Source organism: Tursiops truncatus, chromosome 1, assembly GCF_011762595.2.
Source record: "Tursiops truncatus isolate mTurTru1 chromosome 1, mTurTru1.mat.Y, whole genome shotgun sequence".
Taxonomy (NCBI): domain Eukaryota; kingdom Metazoa; phylum Chordata; class Mammalia; order Artiodactyla; family Delphinidae; genus Tursiops; species Tursiops truncatus.
Window position 1 is genome coordinate 163,910,854 of NC_047034.1, and position 19,604 is coordinate 163,930,457.

A 19,604-nucleotide genomic window follows, 5' to 3' on the forward strand; every position below is an offset into this window, starting at 1 on the left:
GGGAGGATTCTGAACTTCCTCGCCTCACACAGACCAGCAGAAGTCGTACCAAGCCTCAACGTCATCACAGTGACGATGACACCACTTTATCTGTACTGGAGTTTATAGTGTCGTAAAATGCTTTTCACAGCCCTCCGTGGTGGTCAGTCCTCACAAGCCTGTGAATTAGGCACTATCATTGTACCATCTTTCGGTTGGGAAAGTAAGGCCCAGGAAGGTTAGATGACTTTTCCCAGGCTGCGAGCTGAGCCAGAGGCTCTCCTGTAGCGTTGCCTTCCCGGACTTTCCCTACTTTGTCTCTCTGCCCTGCTCTGCTCTGACATGGGCCTCTCCAGGAGCAGAGGCCTCCATCCTGCCAGGAGCTGTCCCAGTTCATAGCAGAATCTGTCACTTGTGGAGCCCCAGATGGAGCCCGACAGTGTGTTTTGATGTGACCCTTCCCCCTACCCATCTGTCTCCATGTCTTGCTTCCCCAAACCACCTAAACAGCCTCTCCCTGTGGGGAGCTGAGACCTCCAGGATGGATCTGTTACTTTAGTCTGGGCTGAGAGATCAGTGGGAGAGGCATCTGGTATTTAAGGCTTTTGTACCATCCATATACATGAGCATCCCCGCCCCAAGGCCCTGGTCCCTGACCAGGGATGCCTGCAAGGCTAGAAACCAAGAGGGCCCCAAGCCTGGTCATGGCCTCAAACCGGACAGTTCCCCCTGCCCCTCTCACTCTCAAGAGGGCAGCACAGGGGTGGATGGGGACCTCTAGGTTAGGGCATCTCTGAGCAGATAACCACTTCTCCCTTCCCAGGGTCGCTTCCCCTGTTGCTGCTGTTCTGTCTGACAGAGTCAGTCCCAGAAGGGGCTTCCTGGGTGGTAGCAATGTGCCTGGCACCCTAGGGAGGGCAAGAATGTCTGTCTTCCACCCCAGGGAGTTCCGGCTAGTAAATACTCATGGGCCGGCCAGGGCTGGGGGGACATCCTCCACCTCAAGGCTGGTCTGAGGAGAGGGGCCTTGGAACAGGGTGCATGGAACCCTGCTTCCAAGAATGCTCTGCTGGGCAGCCTGGGAGGAGCGGGTCACTGACCTCTCGGGCCCCTTCTGGCTCTACTACCCCGGAGGTCTTTGACTCACCACGTTCAGGTGGAAGCTCTCTTCCACCCAGGCCTTGGCCTCCTGGAACTCCTCCTTCAGCTCCATGAGGTAGAGGGTGTCGAGGGAATCAATGACCGTTGCCCCACTGAGGCCTCCTGCAGGCACAGAGGATGGGTCAATCTCGTCCTTTCCACCCCAGTCACACAAGCCACCATTCCCCGGGCCTCCTCTAAATGCCTGGGCAGGCTCCTAGGCACGATCCAGGGAGACCCCAGGGCCACCAGCCTTTGAAGGCACATCCAGGACCCAGAGTCCCCCTGTGGGCTGCTTCTTCCTCAGGGCAGCAGTGGGGGGGGGGGGCGGGGGTTGGAGAGACTGAGTTCAAGGGATGAGCTGCTTCCCAGACCTTGGTCCACTCTTACATCTGCCAGCAAGTCAACCATCAGGGCCAGCTGGGCGCCCACCACTTCTCTGTCATGCTGGGGGTGGCGGGTGGGCGGGTGAACTGTCATTTGGTCCACAAAATCTTAACAAATGTGCCAGTCCGCTGACGCTTCAATGCCATTCTATTTTATTCTAAGAACAAAAAGATGTTCATAAATATTTACCCAGGAAGGTATTTATTGCCGTATCATATATAATGGGTAAAAGTTGGGGAAAAAAACCTCCAAGTCCAATAATAGGAGAGTAGTTATACAAATTGTGGCTCATGTATAAAATAGGACACTATGCAGACATTCACACAACTGAGAAAGACCTATGTTAGTTGGGGAGATACGCATGGGATCTGTTAAGGTAAAAAAAAGTAGATTGCAAAAAAAAAAAAAGCACAATATAATTTCTTTACTGTTTGCCAACGTGGACGAGCCTGAACAGAATCAAGTCCGGCAGGAAGTGATTCAGTGGTTAATGCCGAGTGCTGGGATTACAGGTGCTTTTTGATTTCTTCAGCTCATGGATTTTTTTTTTTTTTTTTGCAGTACGCGGGCCTCTCACTGTTGTGGCCTCTCCCGTTGCGGAGCACAGGCTCCGGACGCGCAGGCTCAGCGGCCATGGCTCACGGGCCCAGCCGCTCTGCGGCATGTGGAATCCTCCCGGACTGGGGCACGAACCCGTGTCCCCTGCATCGGCAGGCGGACTCTCAACCACTGCGCCACCAGGGAAGCCCCATGGATTATTTTTATAACCAGAAATTTATTTCTGTTTTAAAAAAAAAAACGGAAAGACAGTTTGGACAAAGAAACTAAACAAATGCACAAACCAAAGATTCCGTGGCCACTCTTGCTCTAGGCCAGTGGGTACACAAAGCGTGAGCTTTGAGGCCTGGCCCCTGCCACTGGGGCCTTAGACTCTTGTCCTGGGAGTAAAGGCTGAGAAAATTGTGCATGTTTCCACATCACAGACTGGACAGCAGAGTGATGAGGAAGAACCTCGGACATGGGACAACCAGAGCCTGCCTTCTAGAGGATGGTAAAGGAAGAAATGAGGGAGAAAGAGATGTGCCTGGGGCCATCTGGGGGGCTTCCTGGAAGAGATGGTGGCCTCCCATCAACTCCTCACAACTTCAGTCATCGCAGGCAGCAGCAATTTCCTTTCGGGACTAGAGGGTAACTTCAGAGGAGTAATTGTTCCTTCAATGTCCTCCTTGCAGAGGCTCAAAGCACTGAGACTCACAGCCTCCACCTTCCCCCAGCGGGCACTAGAGCTCCCTGACAGGTGCTGAGCCCCACTTGAGTCTGAAGTACGGCTTGGCGGGCACTCCTGCGTTCAGAGCTAGCGTCTAATCTCCTTAATTAGTGCTTCCTTAACTGCTCACTTGTGTTGACTTCGCAGGCAGAGAATCCTTGTGAAACTCAAACACTTAACCACCTCTCTAGGCTGGGCAGCAAGGTCAGATAAAGGGCACGGCTTGGAAAAGGATGGGAGGGAGATCCGGGAGAAGTTGAGAGAAAGTTAAGTCTGGAGGTTAAAGACACATTTCCAGAAGGGAGGGTTTGCAAGGAAGAGTGGAGGGAGGGGAGGGCTGGGGGATGCAGGCGTTTCCCAATCCAGAGACACGTGTCCTGGGACGGCTTCGGCTTTTGAGTTGAAGTGAATTTCCAGAATGTCAACCCCTCCTACACTTAAGGATTAGTAGGAAAACACTCAAAGCCAAACCAAGTTGGTCTTTTTCTGGTTTATCCTGGCTGCTTCCCCTGTAGGTGTCCAAGGCTGAGCACGGTTCGTGGCAACTCCTTACCCTCCTGAGGTGCTCAGGCCTTGGGACCCAGATGGGCCACACATGACCAGAGAGGGACTGAGACAAGCCCAGGCCAAAGGGCACAGGTCTGGGGTCCACACTCCTGGCTCTGATGCCAGGGTCCCTCCCTGTTAACCACAGGGCCTCACACCTGACTTCTTAAGGGCCTGGAGGGATTTTTGAGATGCGGCTGCCTCACCCCTAGATTTCATAGATGAGGACCCCAGAGAGGTCCCGTCCAAGATTAGCCCAAGGGAGGAATGGGGCCCCAGGCCGGGCCACGTGTAGTGTGTTTTCCACAAGAGGGCCTCTCAATTCCCTGGGAAAACAATTTCAGATCTGCTTGCTACGTCCCCCTCCCCTGCGGGGGCAGGAGGCTGCTCTGACGCGAAGAGAAGAGAAGCCCAAGCTGTGTGTCCTTCAAGGTCAAGGGAGAGGTGGCCCAGAGTACCCGATTTCTGGATCCTGCCCCGGGCTGCCTGGTGTTTTCACCCCACAGGCCCTCCGTCTCCTGGGCCAACCCTGCGTCCCGAGGCCCCAGGGCATTGGCTGGGCCGGGAGGGCAGCCAGGGCTCCTCGTGATCAGCTGTCCTTCCCGAACACTCCCGAGGCAGCCGGCTGAGGAGGCAACTCGCTAAAAGATTTGTTGGCAAGGTTCTGCCCCTGCTCTCGGGTGTCCAAGTCCTCCTGCTTCTCCGCTCCCACCTACCACACAGCTGGGCTGCAGGCCAGCAAGGCACTTATTGGAAAGCTTTCCGTTTCAGGCCAGAGGTTACCTGGCGGCCAGGCCGGGCAGGAGAGAAGGCCCTATCCCGAATTCAACTCTATCTGCACCTGCAGCCGACCTGGGGCAGCTCCCCAGGGAAAAAGACAGCCGCCTATTCAGTCATCAGGCCCACAACTTGTATGTGAAGAGCCAGTGGGGCACAAAGAGTCAGGTGGCCAGCTTGGAAGCTTCCCTGGGCCTGGGCGGCCCACTCTCCTGGGTGGCCCACCCTCCCGGCTCTAGCTCTGAACTGCTGCTGTTCACAAAGGCCCCTGCTGGCCCCCCTTCCTGTGTTCTTCTGTTAAAAGAACACAGCTCTGGGTTCACATCCCAGCCTGGGCCAGCAACCCATCTGCTCTAAGTGTCAAAGTTCTCATCTGTAAAATGAGGTGAAGACCACTGGGCTGGGGTACTGAGGTGCCACTGAAGGTTCCTGAGCTGGGACAAAGGTATCATATACTGCCCAGCCTAAAGACACCTGATAAAGACACCTGTACATGCCTGGCACGGTGTAAGTGCTTGACAAATCAGTTCATTGTTCTTATTTCTGGGGTCCCTTAGCTCACCTTGAAATACTGGCCTGGCCAAGGAGATGTGGGTTCAAATCCTGGCTCCACTATGTACTAGCTGTGTGCAGGGCAAGTCATCGTACCTCACTGAGCCTCATTTTTCTCATCTGAAAAAATGGAGATTACAGTAGGACCAACCTCGTAAGGCTGCTGGGAGGGTTAAGTGGGGGGGTGGATGGAAAGGAGTTGGCATGATGTTGGGTACACATGAGCTGGTCCCCACAAACAGAAGTGTGGCCCTCCTTGTCCCCAGCTGGCCCTGGGCAGCCCCGCCACAAAGTCTTCTGGGGTCACTGAGGCCTTGTGACACTCCTGTATTACTGGCCTCTCACCACCCTGTTGGGCAGTGTAGGCACAAGATGCGGCTTGCAAGAGCCTTGACCCAACTTAAAGGAAAAGTGTCATATGGCTCCCACCTGTGTCTGCTGCTTCCCACCCCTGACCTGGGTGTACACCTGCCTCCAAAAGGGTCTACCTACCTCCCGGACCCCTTCCTTCCCACCCTGTATATTGTCGCCTGATCTGTCTCCTGAAAACCAGATCCACTGTGTCCATTCCCAGCTCAGGAACCTGCAGTGGCTTCACAGTACAACCATACAATAAAGAGTTGTGTGTGTGTGCGTGTGTGTGTGTGTGTGCACGTGCGCACGCGCGCGCGTAAAGTCTTTTGGGTCTGAATCCAAAGGATCTAGCTAATATCTCGCATCAAGCTCTGCTTCCTGGACAGAGGCTGCATCCTCTGGCCTTCCTACCTTTGCATGTGGGGTCTCCTCTGACAAGAAAGCTCTTCTGTGCCTCTGGGCAAAGCCTACACCTTCTTCAAGGTCACCTCCCACTGGCAGCCTTCCCTGATTGCACCCAGACAACCTCCTCCCGCCCAGAGAGCTCCCGTAGCACTTTCTTGGGCTTCCGACTCAGGCACCCTCCATTCCCGCCCTGCACTGTGGGGCTCTGTCTTGCCCCCTAACTAGATCATGAGATCATTGAGGCTCATGCTTCTCTCACACCCCTTCCCTGCCTTGTCTCCAAGCGGCCCCAAAGGCCAGAGCTCCCAACCCTACTGGGCCCCTCCCTATTCCCTGCAGCTTCAGCACATTCCCTGACTTCTGTGACTCTTCTACAAACTTGGCTAGGAGTTGCCTTCCTCATTCCACCTGCTCCTGAGGCGTCCAGAGCCTGCCCAGTGCCTCCTCACCCAGGAAGCCACTGTGATCCTCACCCCACAGTCTGCATGAAGTCTCACCCTCCCTGAGGGTGAGACTTAAAAAAAGCCCTCAAAGCCTCCTGTTCTCCAAGTTCAAAGTCCTGGGCACAGTATGCAGGGTGCCTGTGGTCCAGGCCTTGGCAACCTCTCTAGTCTCACCTCCCTCCTGCTCTCTTTGCATGCAATGCTCTACCCAGAGCAGACCACTAGCAGCTCCCTAAACACCCTGCAGTGTCTGCTGATGCAAGAGCATTGTGTCTTCTCTCAAATGTTCCAGAGCCACAAGCAGAGCTGACCACTCCCTCCTCTGCAAGCCCGCCCTGCTCTGCTGCAGGTGCTCCGTCATAGCACTGTTCCCACCACACCGTACATCTTTGCCTGTGAATCCCAAAGGGCAGTGGCTGGCTCGGACTCTTCCCAGGAGCCGTACCATCCATCCCCAGGCCAGGCACTGAGAAGGCAAGAACAAATGGCTGTTGAATGAATAAACGACTGGTGGAAATGCCCACAGCGCTTTCTTAGGGATTTCCAAACACTTTACAAGGCCTCTTGGCCTCGGAGAAAACATACCACTCAGAGCAGTGGCCAGCTATCCAAGGAAAACACTGTCAGAGGAATAAGATGGACAGCTGCAGACGTCAGGGCCCTGGTGGAACTAATGCCTTCCTCCACTCTTCCCAAACAGATGCCACGCTTTGCTGCCACAGCCGGATGGAGAATGTTTGCTGTGGTCGACCGCTGGATGAGGTTCACTGTGACGAATGGCCTGACACGGTTCACTGAGGCAGTCTACTGGACAGGGTTCCTCGTTGGAAAACCAGGTATGTTTAAAAATGTTAACGTTTTGTTTGTTTTTAAAGAAGAGCTGAGGGTGCAGTCTGACCTGGAAACTGGTATTCAAAAAAATTCCCTGCGACAGCGCTGTGTAGCAAGCTCTGAAGTGCTTTTATCTCAGAGCATCTCTGAGAGAAGAAAAAGCACATGGAGAAATTAGTACCCAGGATCCTCCAAAGTCACACAGCAGCTCAGGGCAGAGCTGTAACCAGACACCACCTTACACACCATCTGACCTTATGGGTTTGGTTATCCCAGCTTCATCCCTTCCCAGCTGTGTGATCTTGGGCAACTGACTTGACATCTCTGGGCCTCAGAAAAATTGGACAATGGGGTCTCCTTTTCAGAAGGGCGTGGCCAGTTCAGATGAATGTATACAAAGAGCTCTCAGCAGGCACTCAGTACAAGAGAATTTGATACACCCAGCACAGAGTAGGTGCTCAATGCACGGGGCTGTTACCATAAGGCTCAGTTCCAGCAGAAGAAGGCAAAGGTAGGATCCCTCGCAGATTAGGCGGGCAGGAGGTATGGGCTCTCGGGAAGTCGGGACCAAGCTGGGCAGGCACTGTGATATTTTTAACACACTTCTTGCCTCAGTGGGAAGAAGAGCAAAGGCCGGAGCCCTGGCTGCTCGCCCCAAGAGACACTAAATCCGACTGCTGCTATGGGAAGCTCCTGAGGGCAGACCCAGAGTCCCTCCATACTCTGGCTTCTACCTGCAAATTAGATAATTGCCCAGTACTATCCCTCTACTTCCATGGGAAGGGTAAACATCCCTGTCCCATCAAACTTGGTCTTGTCCATGTAACCTGCTTTGGCCTCATGGTGGGTAGGGAATTAAAACTGGCTCTGACTTCAGGCTTAGCCATGAGACTTGCCAATGGGATTAGTGGATGTGACTTGAACAGAGGTTTGAAATAAGCTTGCATGGGGGGGTTGCCCTCCTGTGTGTCCACCTTTCACCTGGAGAAGAGCAAGTCTAAAATAGCCATGGAGGTCCATGAAGGATGAGAGATAGGTGGAGCAGACCTGGACCCGCTGAGCACAGCCTAGATAAACCAAACCCCAGCCTATCTGTAGCTATATGAACGAGAAATAAATGCTCACTGTTGCCTGCCACTCACTGTGGAGTAATTTGTTACGTGGCATTATTTTTGGAAATAGCTGACTGATATAATGCCCTTCCAGCCCTATTTCTTTTTTTATCCAAAAGCACTTATTTATTTATTTATTTATTTATTCACTCACTCACTCACTCACTGGCTGTGTGGCATGTGGGATCTTAGTTCCCCGACCAGGGATTGAACCTGTGCCCCCTGCAGTGGAAGCATGGAGTCTTAACCATTGGACTGCCAGGGAAGCCCCCCAGCCCTATTTCTTAATGGTCTTGTCACGTTTTCCATACTCTAGCTGGACTACAGATTCTATGAGGTCCACTGTTTCTCGCCTTCCAGCCCTTTATTCAAGCTGTTCCTTCTGCTTGGAAGGCTCTCCTCTAACCCAAAATGTCTCCACAAATGTCCAAACCCAATGTCTACTTTAAGTCTTGGAGAAAATGCTGCTTCCTCCACGAAGACATCCCTGATTGCCCCACCTGGACCTGAGGTTGCCCTCCTCTGAACTTTTATTAAAAGAATTGCTTTCAACTTTCATTATAGTAATCTGTGTCATCCGTGTCCTTTTCTCAAGTCCATCCCAGGCAGTGAGTGTCTTCAGGGCTGAATCTAAGCCTGTTTAATCGAAGCCTGAAGAGCAAAGGCATCGTTGAGATCTACTGAAGGATGCCCTCCGCCCACTGCCTCACACCTAGACGAGGAAGCCTCCAGGGAGCCAGTGACCTCACCAGAGGCTGTTCCTAATGTGGTGTGAGGTGTGGGGGGGTGTAAGGGGGCAGAGACCAACTCCATGGTGCTCTGAAATCCTGGCCCAGGGCAGACATCCAACCGAAGTTCACTTGTGGAATGTGAGATTCTCCTAAATGCCAACCACAGAGGTTAATAAGAACAGCTGCAGATAGTGCTTTGTGCCAGGCACCGTATTATACACATCTTTTTTAAACCTCGTGAAAACGCTATCATTGTCCCTCTTTTACAGATGAAGATTGAAATTTCAAGGAATTAAGTCACTTGCTCAATATTTATTCATTTACCCAAAAGCATATTTTGGAGTGCTCAGGATGTGCGTGGTGCTGGAGAATGGACGGTTCTGGTCCCCACCCTCAAGGAGCTGAAGGTCTGGTGGGGGAGAAAGACACCAACCGGGTGTCACACAGATGACACCGAGTTACAAAGGACCAAATGTGATAAAGGGAAAGAGAGCGGGTGTACAGTCAGGAGAGGGCGGCATTTGAGCTGAGGCCTGAAGGAAGACAGGAGGAAAGAGGGGGTCGGGCCAGGCAGATGCACAGCAAATAGAATGGAGCGGGGAAGTCTTGGCCTGTTTGTGGAGCAGAGAGGTGGTGTGGGGTGGTGAGAAAGGGAACATGGTGGGTGGTGACGGGGTGTGGAGGCAGACCACACAGGGCCTTGGCGGCTCGGGGAGGCTTGTGTGGATGGCTTAGGGAGACCCCCATCTGCCTGGTGTTTTAAAGTGATACTCAAGCTGCTGTGTGAAGTGTCCTGGAGGGAGACCCCACGTAGAGTAATTCAGGGAGCTACCCGTCTGGGTTGGTGAGAGCCCACTAGTCACTTAGGTTGGGTCGGAGGGAGGCAGGGAGCACCTGGGCCTGTGCTTTGGGGTCCCATGAAGGTGGCTGGAGGCGCCCCTAGCTGGTGGGGAGCTGGTTACCAGTCCAGGGGCAAGAAGAATTGACCAAGAGCACAGGGCACCATCAGCCAGTCGCCTCACTTCAGCCCCGCTGGGGGAGCCTCCAGCTGCCCTCTGGAAGCACCAGGGCCTCCCAGGCCCATGGATGCAAGGTCACAATGTCATCTTGGATATACGTGGTGGCCACACAGAGCTATGCATTGATCATGGCAAACAGCCTGTGGACCAGAGTCAAGAGGCACAGATGTGTGGCTGTGATAACAAGATGACTGATGATTACTGGAAAGGGGAAAAGCAAGGAAATCAAAGAGGCCCTATTCACCCCAAGAAACATAAAGAGATGGCAGAGGCAGTGCCGGGAGAGCCTGGTACAGAGCTGCGCCCCAGCGGAGGGTCCTTCTAGTCGCTGGGATGGCTGAGCTGCAGGGAATGGGCCAGCAGAAAGGGCAGAGCCCTGGAGCCACACTTACTAGCTGCCTCAGTTTCCTTATCTGTACAATGGGGACAACCATACCCCATCCTGAGGGTTAGAGATCACACAGTGGATGCAGCAGCCATTCCACGGCCAGCCTCAACTGAGCCTGTGTGGAGGCAGATGGAAGCACCTCTTTAAAAAGCTTCCCAGCAACCCTATGAGGAGGGTGCAATTTGTGTTGCTCTTTTCCAGATGGGGAAACTGAGGCTGAGAGAGGTCAAATTTCCCAAGGTGATGAATGGGGGAGCCAGGATTCAACTCAGGCCGGCTGCCTCGGAGGCTCTGCATTTCACTGCTGTGCCATCCTGCTCCTGTGCAATTTCTGGGAACTTGGCCAGGTTCAGAGGGCCTGAGAGGGCCCCAGGGAGGTGCCCACAACCACAAGACCCCCAGGACGTCTCCTCAGGGTCCGGCAGCACCTTCCACCCGTGGGCTGGAGCAGTGCCCCTCTATAGCAGGTACCACCTATGTGAGAGGAGCTGGTGCCTCTCCCCACAGGAGCCCCGCCCGTGATGCTCAGCCTCCAGGAAGCCTTCCCAATCCCCTCAAGGGAGTGACGCTTCCTCCCTGCACCATTCTGGGTCCCACTGCTGATCACTTGGCCAGGCCAACTCACAGGAGGGTCTGTGTTGCTCTGTCTCTCTCACAGGCAGGAGCCTGGAAGGCAGAGATCTTTTCATATTCATCTCGGAATCATCTACGATGCTGGGCGCTCGGTAGGGTCTGAGTAAACGTATATGGAGTTAATCTGGAGAGAGAACTGAGAAGGAGCCCGAGCAAGCATGAGCAGAGGCCAGAGCAGCTCTGGCCCTCTCCCCATCAGGCCCACGATGGCCCCACCCGATTCACCGTCAGAATGCAGGGAAGAACAGGAGGGTGACTTGCCCTCCTCTACAGACCAGGGACCTCCCCTTTCCTTAATCCATAGGCCCCTTCCAGAAACTGATAGAAGCCGCCCCGACCCTCCCCTAACTGAAAGGACACGTGCATGCGTTTTACACAGAAACTAACACAGGCTTCCCATTGGCAGACCTACCTGTGTTGACCACCTAACTTAGATGGGGGATCTCTGGGCAGATTTTTATTTCCCACAGAGGATGAGGTGAGGAATTTATTTTGGAGCCAGGGAGACGTAGAACAAAATCCTACCTCACTGTTCCTAGCTGTGTGATCTCTGGTTAGCTACTTTACCCACATAAGCCTCCACATCCTCATCTGTGAAATGGGGATAATGTCAGATAATGCATATTATTAGAGAGACTGCACTAATAGGTGGACAGGGAAGGTGTTTTTTTTCTTTAAATGTAAATGGGTCACAGGAGGTGCCTCTGAGTCACCTTTCATTTAATTTTATTTGACTTTTTTAATAGGCAGACGTGATAGTGGAAAAAGCACAGGCTTCTAGTCAAAATGTTTGACCGCTGGTTCCATATATTACCAGTTGTGTGGTCACAACCATGTTGCTTAAGCTCTCTGAGCCATGAGTCTGCATCTGTCAAAAGGGACTAATAACACCCCGCTTGAAGGTGTGGGTGGCTTGGATGTGGCACAGAGTCTGGCAGAAAGAGGGAGCACAAGGGAAGGGTCTGTGCATGGGCTGAACAGGGAGAGGCCCCTCACCCACCTTCCCACGTCCACCCACTCCTCATCCCTAGCATGACAGCTCTGAGCGTGTTTCCTGGGTGAGAACTGCCTCTGATTTAGATCTGGGGGCCTATGCAATTCACAAATGTAGCAAACGTGCTGCGCCCCAGAAGACAGCTCCCTCTGCTTCAGAGAAAACACACAGTTCAATTTCCTAAAGATCGAACCCCAGGAAGCCTTTCACTGCTGTCCCAGCGAGAGCAGTTCTCAGAACTTGGGAGGTGCCACCCTCGTGCGACTAAACAATTAAAGCCCAAGTATTTGTCATTCTCAGCAAAGGTCTGTGAGGATGACTGAGAAAATGAAAAAGAATCTGATTTCAGCAGCACAGTTTTCAGAAATATATGGTAATCCACTTTTGTCAATTCACGGAAGGCACAGCTCAAATCATTAAAAAGCCATCGCACTTAATCATGCATGGAGAAGGCTGGGCTGTGCCTCTCAGATCATTTTCAAATGGTTTCAGGTTAACTTTCAAAAACTGACAGGCAAGCAGGGAGGGGATTATGACAGATGATAATCTGAGGAATTTCTGGTTCTGGTTCTCGGAGGATAAGGAGTTTATTCGAGAGAAAAGTGCCACCCAGACCTCGGCATGGTGGCAATGGTGAGGGAAATTCCAGGATGATCAGCTGGGACTTCTGCCCTCAGGGAGTCTGCAGCTGCTTTCTCAGGATGACAGCGGATTCAGAGCACACTATTAAGTAAGCAAATAATTGTGATGGATTGTGACAGGTGCTAATAAAAGGTGGACGTTTACCCAGTGATTAAGTCTCAGCTGCGAACATAGAGACCTGGGTTTGGAATTTGTCTTTGCCACCCACTGTGTGACCTCACGCAGGTTTCTGAACCTCTCAGAGACTTGGGCTCCTCATCTATAAAGTGGGATGGCCAGCTCATAGGCTTGGGGCGTTATGTATGAGTTCATTCCCATAAAGCCTTTCACGTAGTACCTGGTACACATTGAGCTCTCAGTCAATGCTGGCTAAGCAGCTAATTCTGCTGAAGGAAGCCTCACAGATGACCTCTGATTGGGATCAAGAAGGACAAGCAGGAGTCTGCAGGGGGAGAGTTGGAGGAAGAACATTCCAGGCAGAGGGCACAGCACGTGCAAAGGCCCTGAGGTGAGGGGTTGGTCAGGGAGGAGCACAGGGTACGTGGGGAGGGGGACGAGAGAGGGAATGCTGCAAGCTGCGCTGGAGTCCTCCTGTGAAGGTCGGTGAATGCCAGGCTGAGGAGTTTGGACTTTATTGAAGGCTGGGGCAGTGTCTGTGAACTCAAAGGGTCAGGAACATCCTGTGTCTTCTTCCAGGTCTTAGTACATGTTGGTCACTTGTTGACTTTTAAGTGACCACCTCCTATCAAACTCTGATCCAGGGTCCCCAGCCTTTGTTTAAGGAAAACACCCTCTATTAGGTCCAGCAAAGACCATGTTCCCCTTCTAAGGAAGGCAGAGCCGTTGTGGGGAAACTACTATACCTAGTCAGGAACTGCATTGCCCACCCTCCTTGCATTTAGGTGGGGCCCTATGAGCAAGTTCTGGCCAATGGAATATGGGTATAATTTACATACATTTTGAGGCCTGGTCCATAAAACCCCCTGTGGGACCCTCCAAGGCTGAGATGACCTTGGGAGTCACAATCTGAAGATGATGGAAGCTCCATCACCCTGGGTCCCCGAGTGACTGTGATGAGCAAAGCTCCCTCCTCCTCCCATCAATTTGACTTTACATGAGCAAGAAGTAAATGTCTGTTCTCAATCCATAAAAAGGTCTCTGGGTTTATCTGTTATAGCATCTAGCATTACCTTAAATAAATACACCCATTATACAGAATGACCTCGGGCATGTTATTTCGCCTCTCTGGGCCTCAGTTTCTCTAATGCAGATTTTCGTGAAGGGCTAATAAGATGACAAATGTGAGTGGTGCTTTGCAAGCAGGGAAGGCTACAGAGATGCCATTCACTGCTGGTGTTGTGGCTTTGGTCTCTCCGAGAGCCCGAAGGGGAGTGGACTTTGTACAGCCCCTGCTGAGGCAGGGGGAGTGCAGCCAAGGTCTTGGAGAAGCTCCAGGCAAGGGGTCCAGATCTATCAGCAGATCCTGACTCAGATTGGAGACTCTCACTCCAGACTTTAGTTCTGCCGCTTGGCAGAGATGCTGCCCAAAGGGCTGAGCCCCCTGGGGGAGGGACTGGGGCCTGGCTTCTGTCTCCTGGTGGCTCCCCTGGGAAGAAGCTGGCCCTGCCTCCCTGATAACTTGATCCAGCCTCTCACAACTCATTAACAGGAAATTGCATGCCCTGCCAGGGAGATGCACGTCTGATTTTTCAGACATGTCAGGTAGACACTATCATCAAAACCTTGTCATTTCTCTGCATAGCCCCACATCCTCCTGCTCTGGGGTTCTCCTGCCAGGTTCTGTGCTTGGGGCACACGCTTGCTGTCTCTGGAGATTTGAGAACCTCGTGCGGTTCACAGTTCCGCCAGCCAGTCCGGCAGGGAGCAGGGGTTCAGGATGGAAGCCCGCACTGGTAGCTGAGGCTCACCCTGCACTCCACCCCTAAGCAGTCCTGCACTCGCAGCCCAGCACTGGTGCTGAGACCCCATAAGAAGACAGGAGGAAGGCCTGAGCGGTATGTGACGTGCTGAGCTGGATCTGAGCAACGACAACTTTAACAGGATCCTGGTCATTACATGTCCTTCTGCTGAGAGGGTTTCCTCACCCATAGCTTAGAGGTAGGGATGGAGAATGCCCCACACCCTCAGCCTCTGGAGCCTGGATTCAGGGGCAGGGCCACCTCATCCTGTACACATGGTCCCGCGGCCCCGTTCTTAGGCAGGTGGTTGCAGACACCGACCTCCTCTGTCTCCTGTGCTCTCACCTTTGCCCAATGTCCACTTGCCAGTGCTAGCTGGGGACATGAGAGGGGCTCTCAAATCACCTGACAGTAAAAACCATCAACACCTTGGGCCAGGCTCTATGGAGAGACAGAGAAGAATCAAAAAAAATAAGGACAAAAAGCATCAACTTCCACAGTCTTTCACACAATAATTAATTTGTCTGAGCCTCACGCCCACCCTTACGGGTGCCATCACCCTTATTCCACTGAGGAGGAAACTGAAGCTCATGGAGATTAAACCACTGGTGCTTAAGGTAACCCAGCCAGTGCACTAGGCAGTAATCTGAGCTGCACCCTATAAATGTCCCATAATAATCACGGTCACTTGGCTAGTAGGTCCTACATACCAAGCACCAAACCGAGCATTTTGTCAACTCTCCAGCAGAGGTTATAGTATTTCCATTTTCAGATGACGTCTAGAGGCTCAGAGAGGTTAAGCAACTTGCCCAAGGTCACACAGCAAGTAAGCAGTAACCATAGCCTTAATGCCTACAGTGTTGGTGCTCTCTCCCTATACCAGTTGCCTCGCCAGCGAGAAGGGTCCCACTTAGGAAGGGCAGGGAAAGAGGCTACCAGATCCTATCAAGTGAAACAGAAGCAGATAAAATTGCACACATGCTGGTCACCACTCCATTAAAAACTCAAGCGTGCATGGATCAGATGGGATGGGATCTGGTAGACAGTTGGGTGGGTGTCTCAGAGTGAGGCGGGGCCTGGCAACTTCTGTTAGCTCATGGTCTTCCTTGGCTGTATTTTTCCTTGTAACGATGGCTGAGGGTAAAGGTGTATAGGAGCCAGGTGGGCACAGGTGTGGTGGCTCATCGTTTCCTTGGCCCTGGCAGCAGGAGGTCCTCCCTCCCTCTCCCAGGTGCAGGAGCCACCTGGCCAGGTAACCTCTCCACCCCACCGCATTCCAGACAGCCTTCAGTCTCAGGCAGAGATCCAAGCAAACCAGCGACCACTGCCCTGAGCACGTACAGCTTTTGAAATAGTGAGGACTTGCAGGAGAGGGACTGCAGCAGCAGCTATAGCCCAGGCAGTGTTAGAGAGGCCCCCATGCCTGCAGTCCTCCCACCACAGAGGCCAAGGCCAAGGAGCTGGTCTCCAACTACCCTCTAAAAGGCCCTTTGTGACGTAGCTTCTGCCCTCCTGGGCAGCTTAGTACCCACCTCTCCTTTCATGCTATCGTCACACTCAGTTCAGCATACTCCATCGCCATACCTCTGCCCAGGCTGTCGGCCCTCCCGTTCCACCTGCCTATTCTTTAGCTCTAGAACCCAAGTCTGTTGTTCTTAGTTGTCCTGAATCCACCCCCCAGCTTTCAGACTGTTCAGAGTCTCCCACCAAAGTCATGTATCCTAAACTTCTGTTAAAACAAACACTTCAGGGCTTCCCTGGTGGCGCAGTGGTTGGGAGTCCGCCTGCCGATGCAGGGAACACGGGTGCGTGCCCCGGTCCAGGAAGATCCCACATGCCGCGGAGCGGCTGGGCCTGTGAGCCATGGCCGCTGAGCCTGCGCGTCCGGAGCCTGTGCTCCGCAACGGGAGAGGCCGCGACAGTGAGAGGCCCGCGTACCGCAAAAAAACCAAAAAAACCCAAACACTTCAGGAGAATTCTTCTAGAACTCCTTCTGAAAGGCAGAGTGGGGTGGAGAAGGAGGATGGGGCGGGGAGAGGGGCACTGGAAGGTGAGATGGGATGGCCTGAGGACACAGTGCACACCTGTGCTCTGGGGGGCCGCAGGAGGGCCTAGGAGGCCCCCGGCGGCTTTGCCCTAACCTGCCTAATCTGCCTCTACAACAGTTCCCGGGCTCTCACTCCACCGTGCCCTTGCACATGCTGTGCACTCCGCCTAGAAGGCAGTTCTACTCTTCTCTGCCTGGGCAGCTCTAGCTCATCCTTCAAGGCCCAGTTGGATACTACCTGCTCTGTGAAGCTCCAGAGGTAGAGTCAGCTGCTCCTTCCTTTGTATTTCCAGCACTGCGTATCTCACAATTACATGTGGATACTTTCCTCTAGGAGAACTCTTTGGGCCAAGGGACATGGCCAATTCACCTCTGCATCTCTGGCATCAGCCCAGAACTGGCCTAGAAATGCCTCCTGAATGAATGAATGAATGAGCCTCCGTCTCTAAGATGCCTAATTCCCCACTTCCTGCTGGGCGTTCCTCTCCAGTCCGGAGAGAAGCAAACTGCACCCTTTGTCTTCCACCACGTTGGTACTGACCAGAGTTGGATTTTAATGGTGCTTGGACAAAAGGCGGCACCCACATCCATTTTCCTTGGCTAATTACATTTCCCAATTGAAATACTTATCTCTGGGCTGGTGTTAAAGACATAATCAGTTTCCAGAATGGATTCAGAAGAGGTGAGAAGCAAGAAAATAATTAAGCTAACTCCTGATTGAATCAAATAATTAAGCAGATTAAATCAGTTGCCTGTGATCGACAGCCCAGCCCAAGCCTGGGGAGTGCATTTCTCTATCGGAGAGATCATTCCTGATCGTTTTAAAGATGGAGAGCATTTCCTCTGAGTAGTGAGTAAAGGACTGACTCTTTCAACTGAATACAAGTCAGGGTAGCAGGACCCCAGCTTCGTGGTTTAGGCGAAGTATTGTGGGTTTAGTAGAAGAAAGCTTGAAGGTGGGGCGCGCTCTGTTCCAGAGCCATACCTGCACACCCATGGCACAGAGGTTGCATTGATGCCCTGGTTTCTCACTTCTCCCTGTGTCCATGCCCTCTGCCCCTCTGAGCAGGGTTTCCTGCCCTGTCCGCTTACTCTGGCCTCAGCCATGTGGCTAACTTTAGCCAATGACAGCAAATGTGATGTAAGCAGAGGCTGGCTTTCTTGCCCCTTTGCCATCAACATGAGAACATCCTGGGACTAGACGACTGAAAACGAGAGACATGTGGAGCAGAGCTGAACTGACCAGTTGTCCCAGTTGTCCAAGGGTCTCCTAGGTCAGCTCACAGTCAGCCGCCCCCAGTCAAGATCAGCAGAGTCACTTAGCCGACCCAGCCTGGAGCTGCTAAACCCTGAAGACTCCCAGGCTAAATAAAAACTTAGTGTTACATGCCAGTGAGGTTTCTGGGTATGTGTTTTGCAGTATCATTGTGGCAACAGATAACTGAGAAAGTATCCCTCAGCCTGGATTGGCCTATTCTCCAGCCCCAGCCTCTAGAAGGTACCCTCTACCCTCAGCCACGCATCACTTAGAACCCTGGTATTTGAACAGTAAATATTAGATGAGTAAAAAACCTAATCTAATCCTCACCAAGGCTCCTGGGCAGCTGTCAGGAAAGGGATCACCTGCCCCATTTTATAGATGATGATGCCAAGGCTCAGGGAACCAAGCAGTTAGAAGAGCAAGAGATTACGGTTAAGGAGAGCGAGTTAGATGAATGCAGTAGCCCCGATTTCTACCCCCCACGCCAAAACTCCACTGAAACAACAGTATGAGATTTTTTTTTAAGCATCAATTCAGAAGGACAAAACAAACAGAGGAGAGGCAAGAGCAACAGTCTTGGCCTCTATTAAGGAGAGAGACATTGTAGCACTGACTTAGCGAAGCCAGGGAAGCAGAATCAAAGCCAAGATGCTGAAAGCACACGCGTTCAGGTCACACCAGAGAACCGCACAGGGTCTGCAATGGGTGGCAACACCGGGCACCTCTGGAAGGATTTATTGAAAGTCAGCCTTAAAGGCAGTAAGACCCCTTTTCTTTTATGTCTACCCAGCCACGAAAATGTCTCCCTCTCGTCCCAGCAGAAAACTAGGGGTTGAGACTTGGGAGGGAGTAAGACAGAAGGCCTCTGGACTGTGGGAGACCTGGCAGAGGCAGGGGCACCATCCCGAGAGCATGGGGGTTAGGGAAAGGTTTCTGGACTGCCCCACATTGTCCTCCAGCCCTCTGCCCACCTGGCTCTGGGCAAGCGGAGGCCAGGAATTCACTTTCAGATAGGAGAATGGAAACATCTTCAATGCAGACTCTGACCAGCCGTAGAAAGCAAAAACCGGCGTACATCCAGAGTTCCCTGTCGCATCACCCTGCAGTGAGGCATCAGCCAACAAAACCCATTCACCACATTGGGGGGTGGGGTGAGTGGGCGTGGGGCACACTGGAGCCCCAACCATCTTCTTTTCTGGCCCCCATTTAACATGCACACAGCCAAGGATCCTCAAACATTTGAGGGAAAACTCACATGTGCGATAGGCATACATATACCCAAACAATCAGGAAAAGTATATTTAGAGGACGCAGAGGCTCTGCAGGAAGAAGAAAACTACAAAAAAAATATCCTCAGAGAGACAAAAGAAAATGTTGCACCCATGAGACAAGATCAGGATGCTCAAAAAAGAACATTCAGGAAGTAAAACAGAACTCTTGTTAATTAATACACAGTCTGACGGAAGAAGAAGAAAAAAACCTACAGAAGAGCTGGATGATAAAGTTGAGGAAATTTCCCAGAGTAGAACCAAAGAGAGAGAAGAGGATGTGGAGCAGCTGGAACTCTCAAACACTGCTGGTGGGGATGGAGAATGGTACACCCACTTTGAAAAAGACAGTTAGGTAGTTTCTTACAAAGTTAACCATACACTTAACACATGACCCAACAGTTTCACTCCTGGGTGTACACACAAGAGAAATGAAAACATACATCCACACAAAAACTTGTACATGATATACAAAACAGCATTATTTGTAATAGCCCCAAACTGGAAACAACCCAAATGTCCATCAACTGGTAAATGGAAAAAAACCAACTGTGGAATGGCTATACAATGGAATACTACTCAGCAATAAAAAGGCACAAACTATTATACATACGACAATGTGGATGAACTTTAAAAACATTATGTTAAGTGAAAGAACCTGACACAAGAGTACACACTGTATCATTCTATTTATGAGACTCTAGAAGGTTCAAACTAATCTAGAGTGACAGGAGGCAGATCAGTGATGGTCTGGGCCAGCAGTTGAAGAAGGATGAACTGTCAAGGGGCATGAGGGAACTTTCAGAGGTAAAAATATTCTGTATCTTGATTTTGGTGGTGGTTAATTTCTCAAAATGCATTGAAAGGTACACTTAAAACTGGGTGTCTTTTTTTTTTTTTTTTTTCTGC

The 19,604-nt window shown here is 52.0% G+C and overlaps 1 protein-coding gene across 5 annotated transcripts in view; it reads right to left on the reverse strand.

Annotated features, from left to right (window-relative positions):
* The window catches only part of MAN1C1 (mannosidase alpha class 1C member 1), a 145,512-nt gene that overhangs the window by 32,160 nt on the left and 93,748 nt on the right, over positions 1-19,604 (reverse strand). For all 5 annotated transcript variants that reach the window (XR_004522214.2, XM_033840744.2, XM_073793919.1 and 2 more), the window contains one exon: positions 1,127-1,242. Coding sequence is in view for 4 of the 5 variants with exons in the window: in XM_033840744.2 (XP_033696635.1) it covers positions 1,127-1,242 (116 nt within the window). In the remaining variant the exon portion in view is untranslated. The remainder of the gene's footprint in view (positions 1-1,126; positions 1,243-19,604) is intronic.